The sequence below is a fragment of the Rhinolophus sinicus genome, chromosome 8, assembly GCF_057876585.1.
Source record: "Rhinolophus sinicus isolate RSI-liver-muscle chromosome 8, RSI-T2T, whole genome shotgun sequence".
Lineage (NCBI taxonomy): Eukaryota > Metazoa > Chordata > Mammalia > Chiroptera > Rhinolophidae > Rhinolophus > Rhinolophus sinicus.
In genome coordinates this window covers 21,580,231-21,604,595 of record NC_142508.1, presented here as the reverse complement: position 1 = coordinate 21,604,595, position 24,365 = coordinate 21,580,231, and the positions used below count along the sequence as shown (strand labels likewise).

Below are 24,365 nucleotides of genomic sequence, written 5' to 3'. Positions count from 1 at the left end.
CCTGCATTTCCCATTGTTTTCATGAGGTAGAAAAACGTTCTGTCCTGATATCTGTAAATATATTTTTCTAATAATGCAACCCATCAGTTTTTCTTATTGCTCTTTGTCTTTCTATCTTATTACTCTCCGGCGTGGGTGGGTGGGAGGCAGGGTGGGAAACAGGCCAATTAACCTGCAAATATCTTTAATAAAAGGGCACTGTGAGATGAAAGAGACACAGAGGGTATGGCAGAAAGGGTTGCTTCCCATGATTATTTTTTTTTATTGTGGTAAGAACACTTAACATGAGACCTACCCCCTTAACACTTTTGAGCGCATAACACTGTGCTGTTAACCTCAGACGTTTTGCTGTCAGCAGATCTCTAGAACTTATTCATCTGGCGTAACTGAAACTTTATACCCATTGAATAGCAACTCCCCATTTTCCCTTGCCCGAGTCCCCGGTGTATTTTTATTTTATTTTATTTATTTCCCGAGCACCAAGATCTACCTTGTCGCTCTAGCAGTTTTAGGCACTCAAGGTGCTCATCATCTGTAAGAAAAGTGTTGTAAAGATCACTACACATCAGGAGATGTAACCACGGCACGACCGTAACAAACTGCCCCCTTCTGCCTTCAGCTTGTCACTCCTCTTACTATCCCTCTAGCTCCTTTCACACTGTGTTACGAAGGGTATGGCCTGAAACTGAAATAACGAAATGTCTGGAAATGGTAGAAAACTATAAAAGTATAGCAACAATCCTTCTGTATCTCAGTCACAGAGAACAAAACCTTTCATGGTTGACTGAGAGACTACGAAACAATAACTTAAAAATCTATAAATAATAGAGTTTTTTTCCATAACTGAAAAATACAGCTTTTCATTTCCCTTCCCTATATTAAAAACTAAAATCAAAACTAACACAAATAGGTTTCCTCATTATCACTCTTTACAAATCAGACTTGTGCATAAACACCACCTTTCTGAGACCCCTGTTTCCATATTCTAAGTTATGTACCAATCTCACATGCTGTTTCTACCTAATTGCTGGCAGGAAATCTGAGCTACCAGAATGAAATAGGCAATGCCTAGGAATCGTGATTAAGCTTATTGGAAATATGGACTAAATAAGGCACTTTAATTAGTATCAGACAGAAGGATGAATTAATTGATCTCCAACAAACACAAACTGAAGCAATCAAATTTAGGAAACGTGTCTGAAGCATAATTCACTATGATGATAGAGGAGATGAATCTCTTTCCTGTTGTGCAAGATGAGTTCAAGATAAAAGTAATCACATTGCTAAAAAGCTGCAGTTGGTCAGCATTCAGGAGATACATTTTTCAGGTAATTTGCCCCGGGATACAATGGTAAATATAAATCTTTTAATTCATTTTAAAAGTTAACTCAGTATTCACGAGGAAACACAGATATTTTAGCTAAATTTTCTTGTGGTAAAAGTAATAAAGAATACAGGAGGCATACAATAACGTTTTCTAACTTCCAGGTATTTTAATTCATTTAAACTGTCCACATACAGGCTCCCTACCATCACAATGTCTTTATGAGTAAATTATGAGTATATTAGAAATTAAATGAGAACCATCCTATGGAAACTTTTACTATTTGTGAAAAAAGTTACTGTTAAAATAACTATTTCTATAAAAGTTAATTTGATTGACTAAATATTAAGTATCAATTAAAGATTGGTAGAAATTATGCTAAGTCAAAAAGGCCAGATACAGAAGACTACATATTGGATGCTTTCACTTATATAAAAATGCCCAGAAAAAATAAAATTATAGCGCTAGAAAACATGAGTGCTTTACTGGAACTGGGAATAGAAGTAGGAATAGGTTGCAAGTGGGCATGAGGGGAATTTTTGAAGTGATATGTTTTAAAACTGAATTGTGATGATAGAGGCACAAGTGTGTAAATTTACTAAAAATCATCTACATTGCAATGGAAGAATTTTATGCTATATAAAATATACCTCAATAAAACTTTTAAAATGATTCTGTAGAAACTAACATGGCATTGACATTCTTAGGGCTTTGTATTCTCTCAAGATCTCATGAAGTACTAGTAGGGTAGTGTTCGCACACCCCTCCCTCCCAATACATATGTTAACGCACCAATCCCAGTGTGATGGTATTTGGAGGTGGGACCTCTGGGGGTTAACTGAGTTTGGATGAGGTCATGGGGGCAAGTGATGAGCCTGGTGTCCTTATAAGGGGATGAAAAGACATCAGACATGTCTCTCCACTATGTGAGGATACAGCAAGAAGGAAGCCATCTGAAAACCAGGAAAAGAGCCCTCATCCAGAACCCAATGATGCCAGACCCTGACCTCAGATTTCCATTCTCTAGAGCTATAAGAAATAAACATGTGTTGTTTAAGCCATCCAGTCTATGATATTTTTATTGTAGCAGCCAGAACTGAGAAGTGGGGTGCTACTATAACAAATACCTAAAAACGTGAAAGCAGATTTGGAACTGAATAATGGGTATAAGCTGGAAGAATTTTGAGTTGCATGCTAGAAAACAGCAGTATTGCCATGAAGGTATTATCAAAGGCAATTCTACAAGAAAACATAAATAATCATGTATAGTATACTGGTAGAAATATGAACAGTAAAAGCCATTTTGACAAAGTCTGTCTTGGAAAGGAAAAACATGTTATTGAAAACGGGAAGAAAAGCAACCTTTATTATCAAGTGGTAAAAAACCTGGCTGAATTGTGTTTATATTCCAGTGTTTTGTGAAAGGTTGCACTTGCCAACATGCAATTGGAGATTTAGATGAGGAAATTTCTAAGTTAAATGTTGAGGACTAGTACGGGCATGAACCACAGACCTAACCAACATCTCAGTGGGAATGCTGCCAGTTTGAACTGAAGAAAATGGAGACAGAAAAAAATGAAAGAAGTCTGTCAAATTACTTCGATCATATAGGACTGTACCCTAGATTCAGCTCTGAACACATTTTATTCTTCAAGACAAGGGAAGAATGACCCTGCAGGTGATTCAGAGACCATCAAGGCTGCCACTCCCAGCAGAGGCCCACAGTGCAAGGGTTAGAGGTCGGGGGAGGGCTGGCTCCACCTTGGTTGCAAAAGGCAGGACCTCTGTCCAACAGAGCTAGGAATTCAGGGACACCACCTTAATTCCAACACTCCAGGGGAAAGCTACCTGTAGCTGCAGGGGACACAGATCTCTTCTGGCAGAGCCTTCTTGGCACAAACCCCACCTAACAGTCACAGAGTTGGGAACCACTGCTTCAGTGTGTCCAGAAGGCAGAGCATGAAGCCAAAGAGGATTATTCTTGAGCCAAACTAATCTTTAAAAAGAAGAACATAGTGAATAAGTGGGTTCCCTGCCCAAGGGTGGCAGTGGCTGGTTAGCAGCAGCTCTGAAAATTAAAACTAAATTATAGAACCATCAACCTGGAGAGCCATCTGAAGTTTAGCTGAACAGAAGACCTATAACTAGGAATATAAAGAAGAAGCCACATCAAGACTGGTAGGAGGGGCGGAGATGAGAAACAGGCTGACTCCACACCCACACATGGTGGTTGAAAATCGGGAAGTATATCTCAGCTACAGAGGTTCCTCCAGAGAAGTGAAGAGGTTCCAGTCCCACCACAGCTCCCCAGCTGGGAGCACAATGGCAGGAAGAGGAGCCCCCACAATATCTGGCTGGGAAAATCAGTGGGGATTTCATCCCTCTGGGTGACATGCAAGGCTGCTGGAAAACCCAGCACCCTCTTAAAGGGCCCGCACACAGACTCTCTTGCTCCTAGGCACTCTCCCTGGGCTCTGGCAGAGGGACATTGACTTGGGAAGTGTTAGAGACATATAGGGAGAGATTGAGTTGTGTGGGTCCATGGTGAGGGCTGGAGGGACAGCCACCACTGTTTCCGTGTGGGAGCCCTCTTCCCATGCAGGCGGCAGGTGAGCCCCATCTTTCCTGTGTTGAGCCACATGGACAAATCTGATTCTGCATTAACACCACTTGCCCCACCCAGGTGACTCCCTGAGATATCATCTCCCCCAACTTGCATACCGTTTGAGGCTCAGGGGCTGAGCACCATGGGCAGCCAACAAGCAGTGGCAGGTCTTGGGGTGCCCTGGGCCTTTTGCTGAGCTGCCCCAGGCCTGGTACTTGCAGCAGCTGGTCTAGGTTCCTAATGTGGCCTCTCCCACATGCCTCCAGGTCCAGCACAGGCAGCAACAAACTAACATCATGTTGTAGCCCTTCCCAGGTAGCCCTGGACAGGTCACAGGCAGTGGCTGATCTTGGCCTGCACTGGAGACCTTTTCAAGAGACCCCACAACCAACAAACTGGTGGCCAGCTTCACACCACAACAGACCACCACCCGATTAGCCCCACAAGTGGCACACAGAAAGCGTAGTCTCAGCAGGCACCAGAGCTCACTGAGAAAAATCCGACTCCATGGGGCAGCCCCTGCACAGCAGCTCATATGCTGTGGTCATGGTTGATACTCATAGCCAGTCAGTCGGAGGGTCAATATCACCCACTGAAGTTCAAACAGCAATCAAGGCTAAACTACAATAAGAGGGCACACACAACCCACACAAGAGACATGCCTGGAGCACCTGACTCAGGTGATCAGGGAGACTGTGCCCTGGGGCTCCACAGGACACCTACTACATAAGGCCAAAATGCCAAGACTGGGAAATGTAGAAGATATACATAATACGTAGAAACAAATGCAGAGAGGAAGCCAAAATGAGGAGACAAAGAAACATGTCCCAAATGAAAGAACAGAACAAAGCTCCAGAAAAAGAACTAAACAAAATGGAGATAAGCAATCTACCAGATGTAGAGTTCAAAACACTGGTTATAAAGATGTTCAATGATCTGAGTGAGAACACCAACAAAGAGACAGGAAATATAAAAATAAAATAGAAAACATAAAAAAAGTATCAGTCAGAAACGAAGACTACAGTAACTGAAATGAAGAATAGATTACTGGGAATCAACAGTAGATCTAATGAAGCAGAGGCTGGAATCAGCAATTTGGAAGAGAAAGTAACAGAAAACAGCCGAGCAGGACAGCAAAAATAAAAAATAAAAATAAATAAAAAAGAATCTGAGAAAGTGAGGATAGGTTAAGGGGCCTCTGGGACAACATCAAGCATACCAACACTCAAATCACAGGAGTAGCAGAAAGAAAAGAGGGAGAATAAGGAACTGAAAATTTGAAGAAATGATAGAAAACTTCCTTAACCTGGTGAAGGAAATAGACATAGGATGTAACCAACAGTAATAGAGTCACAGCAGGAGATTTTAACACCCTCCTTGACATCAATGGGTAGTTCTTCCAAACATAAAATCAACAAGGAAAGAGTGGCCTTAAATGACACATTAGCCAAGATGGATTTAAATGATACTTTTAGAGCATTTCATCCCAAAGCAACAGAATATATATTCTTCTCAAGTGCACATGAAACATTTCCAAGATGGACCACATGTTAGACCCCAAAACAAGTCTCAATAAATTTAAGAAGACTGAAATCATATCAAGTATCTTCTCTGACAACAATGGCATGAAACTAGAAATCCATGACAAGAACAAAACTGAAAAACAAACAAACACATGGAGACTAAACAACATGCTACTAAACAATGAATGGGTTAACAATAAGATCAAGGAAGAAATCAAAAGATACCTTGAGACACATGAAAACACAATGACCCCGGATCTATGGGACCCAGTGAAAGCAGTCCTAAGAGGGAAAGTCTCAGCAGTACAAGCCTATTTCAAGAAACAAGAAAAATATCAAATAAACAATCTAATCTTACACCTAAAGGAACTAGAAAAAGAAAAACAAACAAAGCCCAAAGTGAGCAAAAGGAAGGAAATAATAAAGATCAGAATGGAAATAAATGAAATGAATCTAAAAAACAATACGAAAGATCAATGAAACCAAGAGCTGGTTCTTTGAAAAGATAAACAAACCTCATACACCTTTAACCAGACTCGTCAAGAAAAAAGAGAGAGGACCCAAATAAATAAAATCAGATATGAAAGAGGAGAAATTGATAACTGATACCACATAAATATAAAGGATAATAAGAAAATACTATGTTACAGTTAATATACTATATTATTAAAAAAAAGAAAAGAAAAAATACTATGAACAACTACATGTCAAGAAATTGGACAATTTGGAAGAAATGTATAAATTCCTGGAAACATACAATCTTCCAACGCTGAATCAAGAAGAAACAGAGAACCTGAACAGACCTGTTACTAATAACAAAATCAAATCAGTAATCAAAAACTCCCAACCAACAGAAGTCCTGGACTGGATGGCTTCATAGGTGAATTATATGAAACATTCAAAGAATAATCAACAGCTTTTCTTCTCAAACTTTAACTTCTTCAAGTTTTAAAAAACTGATGAGGGGGGGAAGGCTCCTAAGCTCATTTTATAAGGCTACCAATACCCTTACTCTAAAACCAGACAAAGACATTACAAAAAAAGAAAATTGTAGGCTGATATCCCTGATAAACATAGATGCAAAAATCCTCAAGAACAATTACAGCAAACTGAATTCAGCAATACATTAAAAAGATCATACACCACAATCAAATGCAATTTATTCCTGGAATGCAACGCTGGTTCAATATCCACAAATCAATTAATGTGATACACCACATAAACAAAATGAAGGATAAAAGTCATGTGATCATATCAATAGATGCATAAAAAGTGTTTGACAAAATCCAGCATCCATTTATGATAAAAACTCTTAGTAAAGTAGGAATAGAGGGAACATATCTCAACATAATAAAGGTCATATATGACAAACCCACAGCTAACATCATACTCAATGGGCAAAAGCTACAAGTGCTTTCCTTAACATCAGGAACAAGAAAAGGATGCCTGATTTCACTACTATTATTCCCTATAGTACTGGAAGTAAAACTGTCATTATTTGCTGATGACATGATTTTATATAGCGAGAACCCTAAAGATTCCAACAAAAAACTACTAGAACTGATAAATAAATTCAGTAAAGCAGCAAAATGCAAAATTAATAATCAGAAGCTGGTTGTATTTTTATACACCAATAATGTACTACCACCAAGAGAAGTTAAGAAAACAATATTATTTAAAATTGCATAAAAAAAAAACCACACCCAGGAATAAATTTAACCAAAGAGGTAATGGATCTGTACTGAGAAAATTATAAGACATTGGAGAAAATATTGAAGATATGAATAAATGGAAGCATATACTGTGCTCATGGATAAAAAGAATAAACATCATTAAAATGTCCATATTATCCAAAGCAAGTTATAGATTTACTGCAATCCCTACCAAAATACCAATGACATTTTTCACAGAACTAGAACAAGTAATCCTAAAATTATATGGAACCAGAAAAGACCACAAATAGCCACAGTAATCTTGAGAAAGTAGAACACAGTTAAAGGTATCATGTTACCTGATACCGAACTATACTATTACCAAATGCTACCTGATACCAAACTAATACAAGGCTACAGTAATCAAAACAGTATGGTACTGTCATAAAAATAGATACATAGATCAATGGAACAGAATAGAGAGCTCAGAAATAAACCCACACCTATTAGATCAATTAATCTATGACAGAGGAGGCAAGAATATTAAATGGGGTAAAGACTGTTTATTCAATAAATGGTGTTCAGAAAACTAGACAGATAGATGAAAAAAAAAAAAAGAAACTGGATCACATTTCTTACACCATATACAAGAATAAACTCAAAATGGATTAAAGACTTAAATGTAAGACCCAAAACTATAAAACTCCTAGATAAAAACATAGGCAGTAAACTCTCTGACATTGCTCTTAATGTTTTTTCTGATCTATCTCCTCAGGCAAGGGAAACAAAAGAAAAAATAAACCAATGGGACTACATCAAGTGGAAAAGTTTTTGTACAGTAAAGGAAACCATCAATAAAACAAAAAGACACCATACTGAATGGGAGAAGATATTTAGCAATGATACATCTGATAAGAGGTTAATACCCAAAATTTATAAAGAACTCATACAATTCAACACCAAAAAAAAAAATTAACAATTTGATTAAAAATGGACAGTAGAATTGAATAGACATTTCTCCGCATATAGATGGCAACAGACATATGAAAAGATGTTCAATATCACTAATCATCAGAGAAATGCAAATTAAAACCACAATGAGATATTGCCTAACACCTGTCAGAATGGCTATCATCAATAAATCAACAAACAACAAGTGTTGGTGAGGATGTGGAGAAAAGGGAACCCTCGTGCACTGTTGGTGGGATTGCAAATTGGTGCAGCCACTATGGAAATCAGTATGGAGGTTCCTCACAAAATTTAACATAGAACTATCTTATGACCCAGGAATTCCATTTCCAGTTATTTATCCAAAGAAATACAAAACACAAATTCAAAAAGGTATATGCACCCCTATGTTTATTGCAGAGTTATTTACAATAGCCAAGATATGGAAGCAACCTAAGTACCCATCAATAGATGACTGGATAAAGAAGAGGTGGTACATATATACATGGGAATATTACTTGTCCATAAAAAAGAATGAAATCTTACCATTTGCATCAACATAAACGGACCTAGAGGATATTATGCTAAGTGAAATAAGTCAGACAGAGAAAAACAAATAGTATGATTTCACTTATATGTGGAATCTAAAGAACAGAGTGAATAAACAAATGAAACAGAAACAGATTCACAGATACAGAGAACAAACTGATGGTTACCAGATTGGAAGGGGTTTAGGGAGCTGGGTGAAAAAAGTAAATGAATTAAGAAGTACAAATTGGTAGTTACAAAATAGTCAGGGAGATGTAAAGTAAAGCATAGGAAATATAGTCAATAATACTTTAATAACTATGTGGAGTTCCAGGTGGGTACCAGACTAATTGGGGGAATAACTTTGTAAATTATACAAATGTCTAAACTATGCTGCACACCTGAAACTAATAATGAAAAATACTGATGTCAACTGTAATTGAAAAATAAATTTAAAAAAGAACATAGTTGGAAGACTCACACTCTTGATTTTAAAACTGAATATAAAGCAATGGGAATCAAGATAATATGATATTGGCATAAGGATAGATATATATCAATGGAATAGACTTGAGAGTCCAGAAATAAGCCCATGTATCTACAGTTTATTGATTTGCAAAGGGTACCAAGAACATTTAATGGGAAAGGAATCGTTTCTTCAATAAATGGTGTGGGGACAACTGACTGTCACACACAAAAGAAGAAAGTTGGACCCTTACATCAGATTATATACAAAAATTAATTAAAAGTGAATCAATACCTAAATGTAAGAGATAAAACTATGAAAATCTTAGGAGAAAACATAGGGATAAATCTTTGTGACCGTGGATTTGGCACTGGCTTCTTAGCTATGATACCAAAAGCACATGCAACAGAGAAAAAAATATATAAATTGGAATTAATCAAAATTTTAAAACTGTGCTTCAAAAGACAGTATATCAAGAAAGTGACAAGACCCTCAGAATGAAAGAAAACATTTGAAAATCATATACATGATAAGGGTCTAGCACCTAGAATATGTAAACAGCTCTTATAACTTAACAATGAAAAGACAAACAGCTCATTTAAAAAATGGACAAAAAACCTGAATAGATATTTCTCTAATGAAGACAATACAAATGGCTAACACAGCATACATAAAGATGCCCAACATCATTAGTCATTAGGGAAATACAAATCAAAACCACAACAAGATACCACTTCACCCTAGGATGGAGACTCGTCAATATCTATCTATCTATCTATCTATCTATCTATCTATCTATCTATCTATCATCTATCTATCTATCTATCTATCTATCTATCTATCTATCTATCTATCATCTATCTATCTATCTCTATCGAGCGCTATCTATCTATACCTATCTACTTGTCTATCTACATTTTTGAAGTCAAATAACAAGCACTAATGAGAATGTGAAGAAATGTGAGGTCTCATACAATCCTGGTGGGAAAGTAAAATGGTGAAGAGCATCTTGATGGATCCTCAAAAAGCTAAACAGAATTATTATATGACCCAGCAGTTCTACTGCGAGGTATACACCCCAAAGAGTTGAAAACAGGTATTCAAACAGATATTTGTAAGCCAACTTTAATTTGCAGCATTATTCACAGTAGGCAAAAGGTGGAAACAGCCCAAGTGTCATCTCCTAGATGCATGGAGAAACAGAATGTGGTATATACATACAATGGAATATTATTGGTCCATAAAAAGAAATTAAGTCCTGATATATGCTACAAGATGGAAGAATCTTGAAAACATTATGCTAAGTAAACATAGCCAGTCTCAAAAGAGCACATATTATATGATTCCATTTATGTAAAATGTCCAGCATAGGCAAATTTATAGAGACGGAAAGTCAATGAGTCGTTGCTTAGGGCAGGGGTGATTTGAGGTTGATAAGGAAAAGGTACAGAGTTTCTGTTTGAGGTGATGAATATGTTCTAAAATTGCCTATGGTCGCACAACTCTGGGAATAACTAATAAATACAACTATACTAAAATAGCTGATCTTTGAAACACACACACACCAAACCTCCCCCTTGACTCCATGTGCCCAGAATTGGCAGCAATTTCCTTCTCTGTCTCACAGTCTTCTCTTTTTTTTTTAAAATGTATTGGGGTGACAATTGTTAGTAAAATTACATACATTTCAGGTGTACAATTCTGTATTACATCATCTATAAATCCCATTGTGTGCTCACCACCCAGAGTCAGTTCTCCTTCCATCACCATATATTTGATCCCCCTTACCCTCATCTCCCACCCCCATCCCCCTTACCCTGTGGTAACCACTAAGCTATTGAGAAACAGAAACTCATAGTCACAGTCTTCTCTTGAGAGGTTTTCACCTCTTCAAAGAGCTGTTTATCCTCAGTATTTTCACTTCATTGTGTCACTGTCAATCAACTCTACATATGGCTACAGGAGTAAATACTACACACTTAAATATTTACTATGACTGTCATAAAAATACATTCAAGCAGCTGAGTTGATAAATTCTGACTGAGTGCCTACTAGGTACTAGGATATTAAATGAAATAGGACAATTTTCAGCCCTTTTCTCAAGGGAAAACACGATTCAAGATAAACAGGTGAGAGACACATTTGTCTAAAAATTAAAAAGTGAGGATCCAGAAAATACCTGCTTCCTGTTGTTCTCAGGAAGTGATGTTCAAGTTAAGACTCTCAAGACCAGGATCCAGCCGGACCAAGATAAAAGGGAAGATGACTGTAGGCTGAGGGAAAAGCGAGTTTAATGATGAAAAAGGGCTGATGTAGTTGAGAAACTGCATGAAGTTCCAGGTAGCTGAACAGTAGTGGACCAGGGGAAGAAAGGGACAAGGTGACCTCCGAGGGGTAGTGAGCCAGGTCAAGGGCAGACTTGCAGGGGGCGAGAAGTTACCACTTGCTTCTTCTCAATCCCCTAGTCCTCTGTGCACACCTCTCCTGGTACACTTTCCCCTTAGACTGAGCCTGCCCTAAAGAAAAGGAAAGTTCTTTGTTCATCTTCACCTTCAGTGCCTACCCAGGACCTCAAAATAAGTTTCCGGAATGAATAGGCCACATATCTATGTTGCGATAAGGCAAAAATTCTAAATCCTCTAAGTCCTGCAAGAAATCCTGGATGAAGTTTAAATGGAAGAGGGAAAAAAAAGTTCTTGCTACAGGCGGTGTACGAGTGAAGGCCAGGCAAGTTTCATGTGAATTCCTCAGGCCTTTCTCCTTATTTATACCAGAGATTCAAGTTTCCCAAATTTAAATCATCTCAGGAAAACATCTTCGAAACTGAATTAAACTCATTCGCAGAATTTGAAACATGAAAGTGCCAGCAAAGAACAGCTTTTTCATCTCTGACACTGCGCGGGAGTCGTTAACAGGGTCTCTAACTCAAGCCAAGTCACTGCGCAGAATCCCGATACCTACCTGGACATCACCGCACAGCTGTAACATATAGACATGGAAAAGCTATTGGTTACAATTCTAATAACTGAAATACGACCAAACATTTCCTTTCAGATAACATGTGCTAAAAACATATGCTACGCGTATAAGTGACTTACATATTAGTGCCAATAACTGGCTTCACATCTGTATGTTGGATTTTCTGTCTGCCCTACGCAGAGATTCTGCTACAGTCCTAACGATAACATTATTATCCAGAAATGCACATACTGATTCTAACACAGTTGAGACAAAGCTCACCAAGTAACCAATTTAGAGTGTCAAACCATATAACTCTGCAAATAAATAAAGCATGCTTCTCTAGGAGGGAAAACAAACAAACAAACATTTTTTTCCAACTGGCTTACTGTGGTCTGGAGGCTTCTGCCTGGTCTGTCTGCAGTTTTTCTCCTCCTTCCACTTCCATTGTACAGTAAACAATTCGATTGGGAGCGACTGACTTCAAACCTTGCACTTCCATTATGACAATCTAAAGATAAGAACAATTTTAAATGATATGTCAAGTTGACAGCTTTTAGCCATATGGAGAGGCAGCAGCATGGACTATAACTGGACAGGCCAATGGATAAAATTATCTGGGAACATAAATGGTATTTTACCTTCTTTAGAATCCTCCTCTGTTCATGTTAGGTATAGTAAAACCCACATTCAGCAAGTCTGGTATCTGACGAGGTATCTCCTGCCAAGTATTAAACTAAAGTCTCTAAATATAATCCTTAGTGACTTAAGTGAGATTCAAACTCAGATCCTTAAACAATTATGGCAAGTCTTTATGAGGTAAAGCAAAATTACAAACGAAAATTCAGTGCACACGATAAAAGGAGTCCACACTGAGTTTCACATAAAGTGCTGTAGTATTTATTACTGGCAGACACTGCCACTCTCACACCAACTCATTGCTGTCAATATGTGATAGTATCAGAAATGAATATTTTTACTTATTTTAGATCACTGTTTACAAAAAAATTTCTGAAACTTAAACTATTAAATTTTAGTTATTTAAAAAATAATTTATAAAAGTATTTATAAAAGAATTTTCCTTAAATCCATTTTATATCTTATCAAAATAATATGAAAAATATAATTTGCCACTTAACATCTTAACACTAATTGACAAAGAAGAGACAATTTTTCCATTCATTAAAGGCATGTCCTAATTTAACGCAGTACACTGGACAAGGGTGCAAAGACTGATATTACCTAGAACTTATGTATTTATAACTCCTGAAAGGGAAACAGGGTTTCAAGTGTTCTTTTTATGTTTTTATAAAAGCTGTCAATCTTAAAAGATTCATAAAGTATGAATATTATTTGCCATAGCTTTTTCCATCAAAATTTGAATCCTGAAGTTCTCTAAATTCTCAAATTGTAATTTATAAAATATATTCAATGGTATGTTTTTATATATGTATATTCATTTCCTTACTGCTCGCATGTTACATTTGCATAAACAAGATTAATAGCATTCATGCTATGTAGCTACCAAAATATTCACCAAAACATTATCTATGTCACTTATCGATCATTAATCCATTATCAGTCATTATGCTTTTCATACAGTTGTGATATGACTCCTAGGCCAAAGTTCTCAAGGAAACAAACCATCTTAAAAGAACTGTTGTTTCTTCGGCTCTGGTACAACAGAAGTGTTATGTTTATAAATACAAACGCATATTGCTTTTATTTTATCTTTTCATAAAAATATATGGGAAACTGATCACTGAAAAATAAAGGTGAGATTCAGAACCATTTTCCTTCCTCAACCATGGCTTTTGTCATTTTTTCCACACTGAAATGCATAGCAACATAAGAATAACAATAAGGACTTAACTGAAAACAGATTAAGAGAATTAATGCAGAATTAATAGATATTATCTTTCACAGCTTCTCTAATGCTCAAGGAAGTTGGGGTGAAATACTAAATCTTATTTAAGGAAAATAAGCAAAAGAACTATGCATTTTTAATAAATCAAATCTGTTATTAGTAATACTGAAACTTGTTAGAACTTCATGCAAATCAAATGAAATAGAAGCAGAGACAACTGAAATATATGGATTTATCACCATGACTCTAACTCCTTTTTAACTCAATGATAAAATTTTCTGATGGTCACTTAAAGTGTCTGAAACAACAGAACAGTATCCCAGAAAGTAAGTCTAGAAATCTTGACGGCATTGGTTCATCTTTGGCAACCGGGCTGTTTGCACTGTATCTTTTGGTAGTGTGATTAATAGTTGCAAGACAGAAGAAAGGCAGCATCTGTGTGACACTGCTTCTGCTACCTGTGTGACAAGCTACTGTAAACAGGGCCTCCTAAAACATACAGCTTGTGAAACTATTCCTCTCCTCAGAACAATACACCCACCTATGCCTGGGATATTTTATCCTGCAGAACTGCCACTTTCAAAAGATGTAATTTCTGTTATGAATCCATACATATAAACAAAACAACACAATTCTACAGCTGTGGTTGCCAAAAGGAACAAAAAACCCACAGCCAAGCTCAATCATTCATGATCAAGACAGCCAAGCATCCCCTGCACCATCACACTAACCCAAGTTTAGGGAACTATTTCAAACCAATTCTCAGCAAAACTTGATATTGGAAATACAGAAAACAAAAACACTCAATGTTGCATCTTCTCTTCCCCAATCTCTTTGTGGCTCATGTGATAAGGACAAAATAAGACAAATTTATCCTAGAAGCAAAAAAAAAAAAAAGATAAAGAAAAAGAAAAAAAAAAAAGGGAGGCATATACAAAATATGAAACTAGACCACGTGCTTCTAAATAACCCGCTGCCCTCAACTACATTCAGGCCACTGACCCGTCCCCCATTACAACATACAGACTCAAACTTCACAGATGAACGTTTGTTTTCCGAGCTTTACTTGAATATTTAATTTTAATAAACCACTGTATGGCTTAGTGTTTTGTGGGTCAGTGTAGCTCTTGCTTTATTATTCTCTCTGAAGGCTTCACAAATGAAGAGACCTAAAGTCATCTTTTGTGGCTACTGATGCTTTCTGACACCATCCAAGTTCTTAATTCAGTAAGTATTTACCAAGCCAGCTGAGTGCTAGGCATTGTTTTAGGCTCTTGCGATGCTTCAGTAAACAAAAAAAAAAGAGAAAAACTAAAAAGACCTTATCTTCCTGCCACTTACATTCTAAGTAGAAAAAGTCAGATAATGAATAAACATAAAAAACATCTGAATTATATGTCAGGTGATAACAGCTGTGGGAAAAATTAAGCTAGGTAAGGGAATAGGGTATGGTGGGAGAAGGGGGAAGTGGGTATCAATTTTACAGAAAAGATAAAATTGGAGCAGTTTCTCAAATCTATACCATTCTTTAGACTCAGACTTCAGTTCTTAAAAAGGACTCCTTTCTCCACTGGACCAATTCTGGACCATAAACCTGACTGATGATGTGTGAGACCCTTCAACGGGATTAACTGCTTGCCTTTCAGGGTTTTCTGAGGCTGAAATCTGGGGTCTGAGAGCAAGGCTTGGAGAATGGGCTGGGATAATTATTCAGTTTAGCCAGGCTGAGGTCCCGGCCCTGTGGTAGAGGACGGTCTGGTCTGTTCTCTCACGGGTTCTACAGAGGAGCACTGTGTAGTCTGCACTTCACGTGATTTCAGTTTGTTTATGGACACCTAGCTCCTACTTAAAATACTGTGGACACCAGGGAACAGGCCCGTATTGTGCCTCATACAGAGAGAGAAATAAAGGATGTCAGAACAATTTTATAAATATGCATACAAAATAGAGTTATAACTCAAACTGTCCTCTCAAGACCATTTTATCGTTAACTGAAAAGTCCTGCTTAAAACACTGGCCATAAAGTAAAGAATAGCAATCCACAGTTTCACTTGACCACTAAATCACGAGTGTCATTTTTGTTTGCAAAACAGAAAATATAATTCATAAGAAACTCTATACAATTGTTTAAGATTTTTAAACAGAAAAGAGAAAATGTTTTGAACTGTTTTCAGTTCTGAATGTTTATAGAAATGATGGCAGATTTAACCATTACAAAAATAATTTCCTTGACAAATTATTTTATCATTAATGAATTTAAATGTCAAACTCTTGTAGAAAAAGTTATACTGTCATTAAATAATTAATTTTGTTTCGTACAAAAACCTTTAAAAAAAGGGGTGGGGGAGAATTGGCACTTTCCATTTTAGTCACTAGGAAACCTGAGGCAGGAATGATGAAGAAATTCCACATGTAAGATACGATGTAGTTTCAAATTAAACATCCTTAAGAGGCTGAAGGGATTGAGAAGAAACCAAGTAGGTGGCAAACCCACGTGGCCAAGTCACTAGATAATCCCAGAACTGAGTCTTGAGTCATAGGAAAACCTCAGATTTCCGTTCTCACACTAAATTTAATCTGTTAGATGACAAAGAAATCATTATCCTGGAAGTTAAGAAAGTGAGGGGCGGTAGTTTTATCCCCGAGCTTAAATTTAGAGATGAATGAGTGAAGGAAAAAAGACCAAACGCAGACATTTGTTTTTTCTGCCATAAACTAAGCAAGCCAGTGTAAGAAGTATCAGGAAAGAAATTTAAAACTATACCTTCTAAAACTCCAGGGTCCTTTTCTTTGTCAATCAGCAAATTCGAAGAGCAGTGCTGGGAACCAGCAGGGAGAAAACGTAACAAAGGAAGGAGCTACAAGCTTTAATATAATTTTTGAGAGATTTATAAATTTCAGCTTGATATTGCTCCAGTGTATGTATATTGTATATAAACCCATAGACACATACGTGGATTAGCCCATATTCAGAGATTAACAAAGAAGACATGGAATCAAGACTACAGGTTGCTGTAGTAATAGTCAGTATCAGTATCTGGTTTCTAGTGATTTGTGTGACAGGGATGAAACTCTGAAGGCTCAGGGGACACAATTTTAAAGGCATAACATTTATTCCTGTTCTTTATAATATGTATTGTACCTATAACGAAACTGAACGTTCTGCAAAGTATTATCTGGACGTATTCTCTACTGCTCATCATCTGTATGTACCCAATATTGCACAGGACAGCTGGTTTATGTGATTTGATTCTAGAATGATGGTCTCATAGGTGAAGTAGATTAAAAACAAGGCTAACCAAAAGCCTGAAATGAGTTCCCAAATTACAGAGAATAGTTATATGTTTAAATCCTACTTCTACCCAAGAATGTTTTGGTGCTTACTTAAAGAATAAGCTTACATCAGCCTAAGACAACACAAAGGAAACTTGCCTCAAAACTTTTACTATTTTATCGCTTAATCCTAATACTGCTGTTATGTTTAAACGACAGTTTGCATTTGCAACTTAATTGTCTACCAAATGAAGAATCATTTAACGTTTTTCAAAATATATTACACGGTTTTAAATTCCAAAGGTTGCCACGAAGGTTAGCAGAAATGATCTGCAGCCTCATTTATGCTGGCAGAGGGGACACAGTCACTCACCTCCAAGGTGAAAGACAGCACCACGTCAGACTTGGACAGCTGAATCTCATTCTCATCGCCTATGTCCAAAAATGCAGAATTCTGTGAACGTTTTAATTTTTGCAGTTTAAACTCTGGACCACCTTTCGAAACTGGAAGGCTTTCCAAATTGGCCATTAGCAGATTCACTGAAGACCGCAGCTCTTCTATGTACATCGTCTCCATTTCTTTTGCTATAAATTTGGGGAACTTTCTTTCCTGGAAAGTAAGTTTTAAAATAACAACATTACACAAGTCACATTTCCAGTTTAGCATAAAATATTACATTATGTATCTACTTGACTCTTAGAGATTGTGACACTCAATGTAATGTAACTACCAGATACTTTTTTTTTTTTTTTCCGGGTTCTTTCCAACAAGATGGGCTCTGCTTTATTTAGATCACCAAAAATAACATTTTACAGAATGGGAACCATAACATTAGACAACAAAGTATAGCAGTAGAATCTCAAACAAGTCAGGCAACGCATTTTTTAGATCACCAAAAATAAGGTTTTACAGAAAACGAACTGTAATAAGCAAATGTATAGCTGCAAGTTTTCTTTTGCCATCAATATCAATTCCCTCTAAAATATTTTGGGACTACTTTGCAGTTTCCAAGCAAAAGTGAAATTTGTTGGACCTCTACCAGATACATTTGTCTCTCGACTTTAACAGGCTCAGGCTTTGACAATTTTGATTATATCTGAAGGTACCTTATATACCTTACTGAGGATCACTATGTACAAAATAAATACATTATATACATTTTCACACTAACTTTACTTTGGATAAGGTATTTGCTTAAGGGAAAAACAAATTCCAAAAACACACATCTAAGATGTTTTAGTATAAATGAATCTTAACTAGCCACTGTTAGCTTTGAAATGGTTTCAGTAACTGGTCTATAAGAACAATGTTCAGTACACATTGCTTTGACTCATATGACACAAACATTTTAACAATATCTCTCTTTCTTACCACAAATATGCATTGTTCAGAGAGCATGCTTTTTATAAATAGGCACTCAAATTTAAAAACCTACAGTATTAAACTGCAATATGGCCATACTTCTAAAATTGGTTAATCTTCATGTCACACAAATGTGTCAAGATCCCTTATGGCCATATATTCAGTTTTTGGTAAAGGTTTAGAAAAATTTAAGTTGAAAGGAAAAGCCAATTTATGATTAAAGATCTAAGTAAAAAAAGGAGTAACAACATTAACTTTAAAGATTCTATTTTCTTTCTGAAGTACGTGACCATTGCCATTCAATCCTTCTATCTCTACAACCAAATTTCTGTTTCTTTCACTCAATTAAAAGCCCATTCCAAAAACTGATGTTTAGATAGACATAGAGAGAGAGTATTGCCAAATTGTCCTTAGAGAAGACTCTACACATTTATATCCCCACAAACAACAAATAAGGTTTCCTCACATTCTTAGCTCTTTCTTTAATCTTTGACAACTTGGCACTTAGCTCTTTTCTCTTGAAAGCAGAGGGTGTATATAGCTTTACAATATCAAGTGCAGTGTAACGTACTGACCACTGTACAGAACTGGCTGGAAATGCGAGCCTAAAGCAGCCATCTTTCAAACGATCGCCTAATGCCCCAGAAAATCAATGCCTTCACTACTGTTTGCACTGGTATCACCGAAAACACAACCTAAGAGCTGCATCTCTGGTACGACTGGAACTTACCCCGAGTGCTCCCCTCAGCCTCACCTCGTCTCTGACTGACGTGTACCAGTTCGTTCACGAGATGGAAGGAACATATGGCACCGCTTTACACGTAAGTCCCAGAGTCTCTGGCCACCTGTTTTGCTTCCCCCCCATATAAACTTCACATATTGCTCTTCAAATAATTTACATATTATCAATATTAAAATTGCATGTTTATTACTACAGAGTGATTAGATATCCTCATTTGTAATGAATTTTCCCAAGAAAGATTGTTAGGTGTCCTTTTAACATTCCTCTCTAGTTTGAAACAACATTCCAAAATAGTAAGTTTGCATCCCCAGGAAAAACACATAAATAGCTATAGAATCACTTGATTCATTTTGGAAAAGGAGTAATGTTTTGGAAGGGTTTTTCAATACATGCACAAGAAAAAAAGAAGCAAACTAAGCCATAAAAATGGATTTTTATAGCTGTGGACTAACTTTAAAAACTGTCATAAAAAAACACAACCAAAACTCAGAAATAAGGCAAAAAGCTCAGGGGGCAGGTCATTGAAATGTTATATGGGGGCAAAGGTCATCCAAGGATCATCTGAGGAAATGTACTTAGTTCAACTTACTGTTTACTATTGATTAAAGTCCCAGACAGTGAAGTTACATGTTACCTTCTAGAATTTTCTTTGGAAAATATTCAAATAATGTCTGGTAAAATAATCCAATGGCTAATTTAAATCCTTGTTGGGAATTAATCACTTTTATAGCTAATCTATGAATCTTATTTTAACTTTGCCTAAAAGTACCCAGTTTTCAAATGCTCTTTGGACTATTTTAACATCTAACAAGCTTGCTCATTAATTATGCATTGAATGAAATCTTTATTGTATCTTTATTTTAAATTTGTATGAGTCATAATTGTGTTTTTAAAACCATACTTTAGCAAAGCAAAACGCAAATATACCACGTTTGAAAGTTCAGATGTGCCAATTTTTTTTCAAATATTCAAGGTGTTTTTATGGGAAATTTAGCATCAGTACATGAAAAAAACCTACTTATTTAGCTTTAATTAAAAACACTTCATTCACTATCATTTTTCAGTGAGGAGGCTGCCAGGAATCACCAAACTTGACCATTTTATCAGCATTTCCAAACTTTTCAAGAAATAGGTTTTTTTTTCCTCCACTAGAAATTTTTTCTACTAGACACAAAATTTTTCTCTACTAGAATTTTGTTCTCTCTGGAAAAAAAATGACAACTGTGTTTTAAAGCATTGAGGTTTACTGATAGTATTTCATCAACTTTATTTAGCTTGCTTGTGTTGCTTCTTTCTTGGAAACAGAACGAACTGTACATCAGACAAGTATACATGTTAAATTTGATTTTTAAAATTAGAACAGAATCAGAAATAGGGTTGTTCTCTACTTTAACTGTGAGTCGCTCCTATAATCCACAGTTTAAATGTTCTAATTTAGTCCTTTGTACAACATAGCTCCTTAGCAGCCCTAATGTATTATACACATGAAAACAATGTTCACTTCATAAAAAAAATTCCCAGTATTCAAATTTAGTCCCTTTTTCTTAAGTGCTCTTACCCTTCCACTAGATAAAGCCTGGTGTTCACACCACTGGCTGTTTTATTCATGCTCATCTCTGCTCTCTTTCCTATGTCTGTATTGATTTTAGTCGCTACCACCCTTAGGATCACAGCATCAAGTGAACTACTGGTGGTTGTAAAGCTGATTCTAATCAATGAAAATACTGAAGTCTTATAAAAATTTTAATACAACGTGGAACAGATTCATGGTTTTCCTTACGATATTGGTATGCTCTCTCCCTTTCGATTCTAACATGCCCTTGAGTGGGAGGAAAAGGAAGGAATCTCACAAATAATCCAGGAATTCTGCAAAGCTCTGCCTTCCCCATGGCAATAAGCCAGTCCATGAAGACTCAGTCATTCAAAACACAATGCAATATATACAATGCATTATAGAATAGTAAACATGAAACGTACATAGTTTTACTAACCAATGTCATCCCAATAAATTTAATAAAAATTTTTTTTAAAAAGTATTATGGCCTGAAAAAAAAAAAAAAGTATTTCTATCCCACAAAACAGAAATTTCTGCTCTGTGGTTTTATTATATTGTGTTGTGAAATATGGTAGGAGGCGTTACTGATTGCCAGCTATTAACTATTAATACACACTTGTGGATTTATCAGACTGAAGAGGTAGGAGGGTCTAGGAGAGAAGAGCCAGATTCTGGAGTAAGAAAACCAGGGTTTGCGGCCTGCCTCCATCACTGCCTTGTTATGTAATCTCAGTGAAGTCAATCATCTTCCCTAAGCCTCCATCACTTTGTCTATAACATAAATTCATTACATCATCTGCCATTGTCGATTAATAGGATTAATGTAGACATATAATGCAACAAGGTCAGTAAAGTATAATTAGCCTTATAAATATTTTATGAAGATGGCTTAAATTTGGTGAAACTGAAGTAGAAAGCAATTAAACATGCTCTATCTGCTATGTTTATTTACCTCCAATGTCTCAATTGTTTCCCTATTTTGTTATTTAATAGACATTTAAACATTAGAATTCTTAAAACGTATATATTCATAAGTACATATTTTCTTTGCAAAAGAACAAAAAAACCCAATTGTTAAAGTCAGTATGAGATGTATCTTCTTCTCGAGTGGTGGAAATAGTTCAACATCTTGATTTAGAAGGTGGTCATACCAGATGTATACACATACACTCATTAAGTTGTACACTAAAGATTTGTGTGCTTTACTGTATACAAGTCATACCAAAACTTTTTTAAATGAAGAAAAATCACTAAGGATTCTGCAGAGAGACAGAACCAGAGACGGAGAGGGGAAAATCTATCCACCGACTATTCAAGCTTTTGCTTTGCTGAAGGGAAACGGAAAAAATTTTATTCTCAGAATAATCAACAGCATTATAACTCCAAGTCTATTTGGAGGGACTAAAATTTTTGTACCACTGAAGTAAATTAATATATCCATTTACTAGAGAATAATTCAGACAATGAAGTTCCATTCTCTCTAAAATGTCTTCAATATTAAAAAGCAACTCATGGTTTTTTTCTGAAATCTACTTCTGTTCATAGAAACATAGTAATCGCACACATAAAAGTAACTGCAATATTAAATTGAACACACTCTACCTGCTAAACTATGTACTAGATACTTCAAATTATATTTTTCATCCATTCTTTCAATCGAATATTAGCTGACACCACTATGTGCCAAGCGCTGTGCTGGATACTTTGGAGTATATTATATAATTTCACAGGGAGATTTTTCTCCCTGATTATATTATGCTTAATGCAATTTTAAAACTCTTGTATATCTAGCAATTTGAGAAATTTAGGTATCGCTTTTAAGAATAATTTACAGAAGTTTTCATTCAATTTAAACACTTCATAAATAAGGATGGGAATGTAAAATATAGAATATGCTCCATTTAGATGATATACATTCAGATATTTGTGCTTAAGAGGTACACACATAGAGGAGAAAATGATAAAATTATACTGGCTTCATCTATACAAAGTTCTGTCATCTCACAGAAATCTAGGTAAAGAAAGAAATGTTGTATAGTATGTCCAAGTTAATACTTTACCTTTGCCATTTTCTCTGCCAGTTGCAAACGACCATCAAGCTCCCTTCTGATCTGGGCTGCTTGTTCATCTGCATTATCCAACTTCAAAAATAAAACAGAAATTACAGATACGTGATTAATTGCACTGATCTACAGATTAAAGCAAAGATTAAATGACTCAAAACTTTTTAAAATAAATGTTCTCAGCTACCTATTGAGAAGAGAACAGAGAAGACTGTTTAATTAGGTTGGCAGCCCAATTAAATTTCATGGGCAATTACTGTGGTTTTGTTCACAAAAAAGTTAATAAATCTCTAAGGTTAATAGCTCAGTTTACCAAAAATTCTAATTATAATAATTCTTTGCCCAATGTGTGCACAACAACTATAAACCAAGAAGTCTTCATTTTCTTGAGTTTACATTAAATTATCATTAAGTTTATTCAATCCATCCTTCTGTCTTTATGAAGGTCAATCCTAAATAGATAAATCTCTTGTTTTTTAGAATTCCCAGAATGCATTTCTGGATGGTAAGATGCTGAGTAATGTTTCACTTTTTTCTTTGTTCTTTTAAAAATATTCCCTTCATTTTTATAATAAATTTGTATTAGTGCCAAACTATAAAAGCACTATTTGATTGATATAATTTTCTACCATTTAAGTCTTCATTTACACTTCATTCTAGTATGAACAGACTCAATGGCCTCACACTGCCAAGAAATCCTTCCATTCTTTTACAGACTGGCACCACATTAGAATTCCAATCTCTTGCTCAAAATTTGATTGAAAGCAAGAAAAGCATGCTATCATTATTTTTAAAGTTATCATTTACATGGAAAATTACTTTTGCTTCACTGAAATAAATCCTTCACTTTTTCTGTAACTTCCTCTAACTTTACCTCATGATTACTTCTCCCAAAATTATTCATTCAATCCTCCTTTATTAGTTCATTAAAAAAACTGTTAAGCTGAAGAGGTCCTATGAGTGATGCACATTATGGGATAAACTGGGGGGGGGGGTCACAGAGGTGAATCAGGCACACATTTCTCTGAACTCATTCCTTCCCCGCTCCCATTCCCCTCATTAAGAAGTCTGCCACACAGTACAACCATGCCTTACTAAAGATCCATCTAAAAATTGAATTAGAGAACAAGACAAACAAATGAGAACAGAAACTCATAGACTCAGATAATAGTTTAGTGGTTACCAGAGGGTAAGGGGGGTGGGAGGTGGGAGATGAGGGTAAGGGGGATCAAATATATGGTGATGGAAGGAGAACTGACTCTGGGTGATGAACACACAATGGGATTTATAAATGATGTAATACAGAATTGTACACCTGAAATGTATGTAATTTTACTAACAATTGCCACCCCAATAAATTAAAAAATAATTGAATTAGTATCGCGTACTACATCAACAACCAGGAGAGTACAGATTTACTTGTCCAATTGCTGAAGAACTAACATATTGACCATGTTACCTTTTAAAAACAGCCTTAAAAAGAAAAAGATGAGTAGAA

At 36.0% G+C, this 24,365-nt stretch overlaps 1 protein-coding gene across 11 annotated transcripts in view; it reads right to left on the bottom strand.

Annotated features, from left to right (window-relative positions):
- CADPS2 (calcium dependent secretion activator 2) overlaps positions 1-24,365 on the bottom strand; it is a 479,588-nt gene that overhangs the window by 268,146 nt on the left and 187,077 nt on the right. For all 11 annotated transcript variants that reach the window (XM_088799948.1, XM_088799951.1, XM_088799947.1 and 8 more), the window contains 3 exons: positions 22,865-22,945; positions 17,518-17,754; positions 12,394-12,515 (listed from right to left, as the gene is read on the bottom strand). In XM_088799948.1, the coding sequence (XP_088656074.1) occupies positions 12,394-12,515; positions 17,518-17,754; positions 22,865-22,945 (440 nt within the window). The remainder of the gene's footprint in view (positions 1-12,393; positions 12,516-17,517; positions 17,755-22,864; positions 22,946-24,365) is intronic.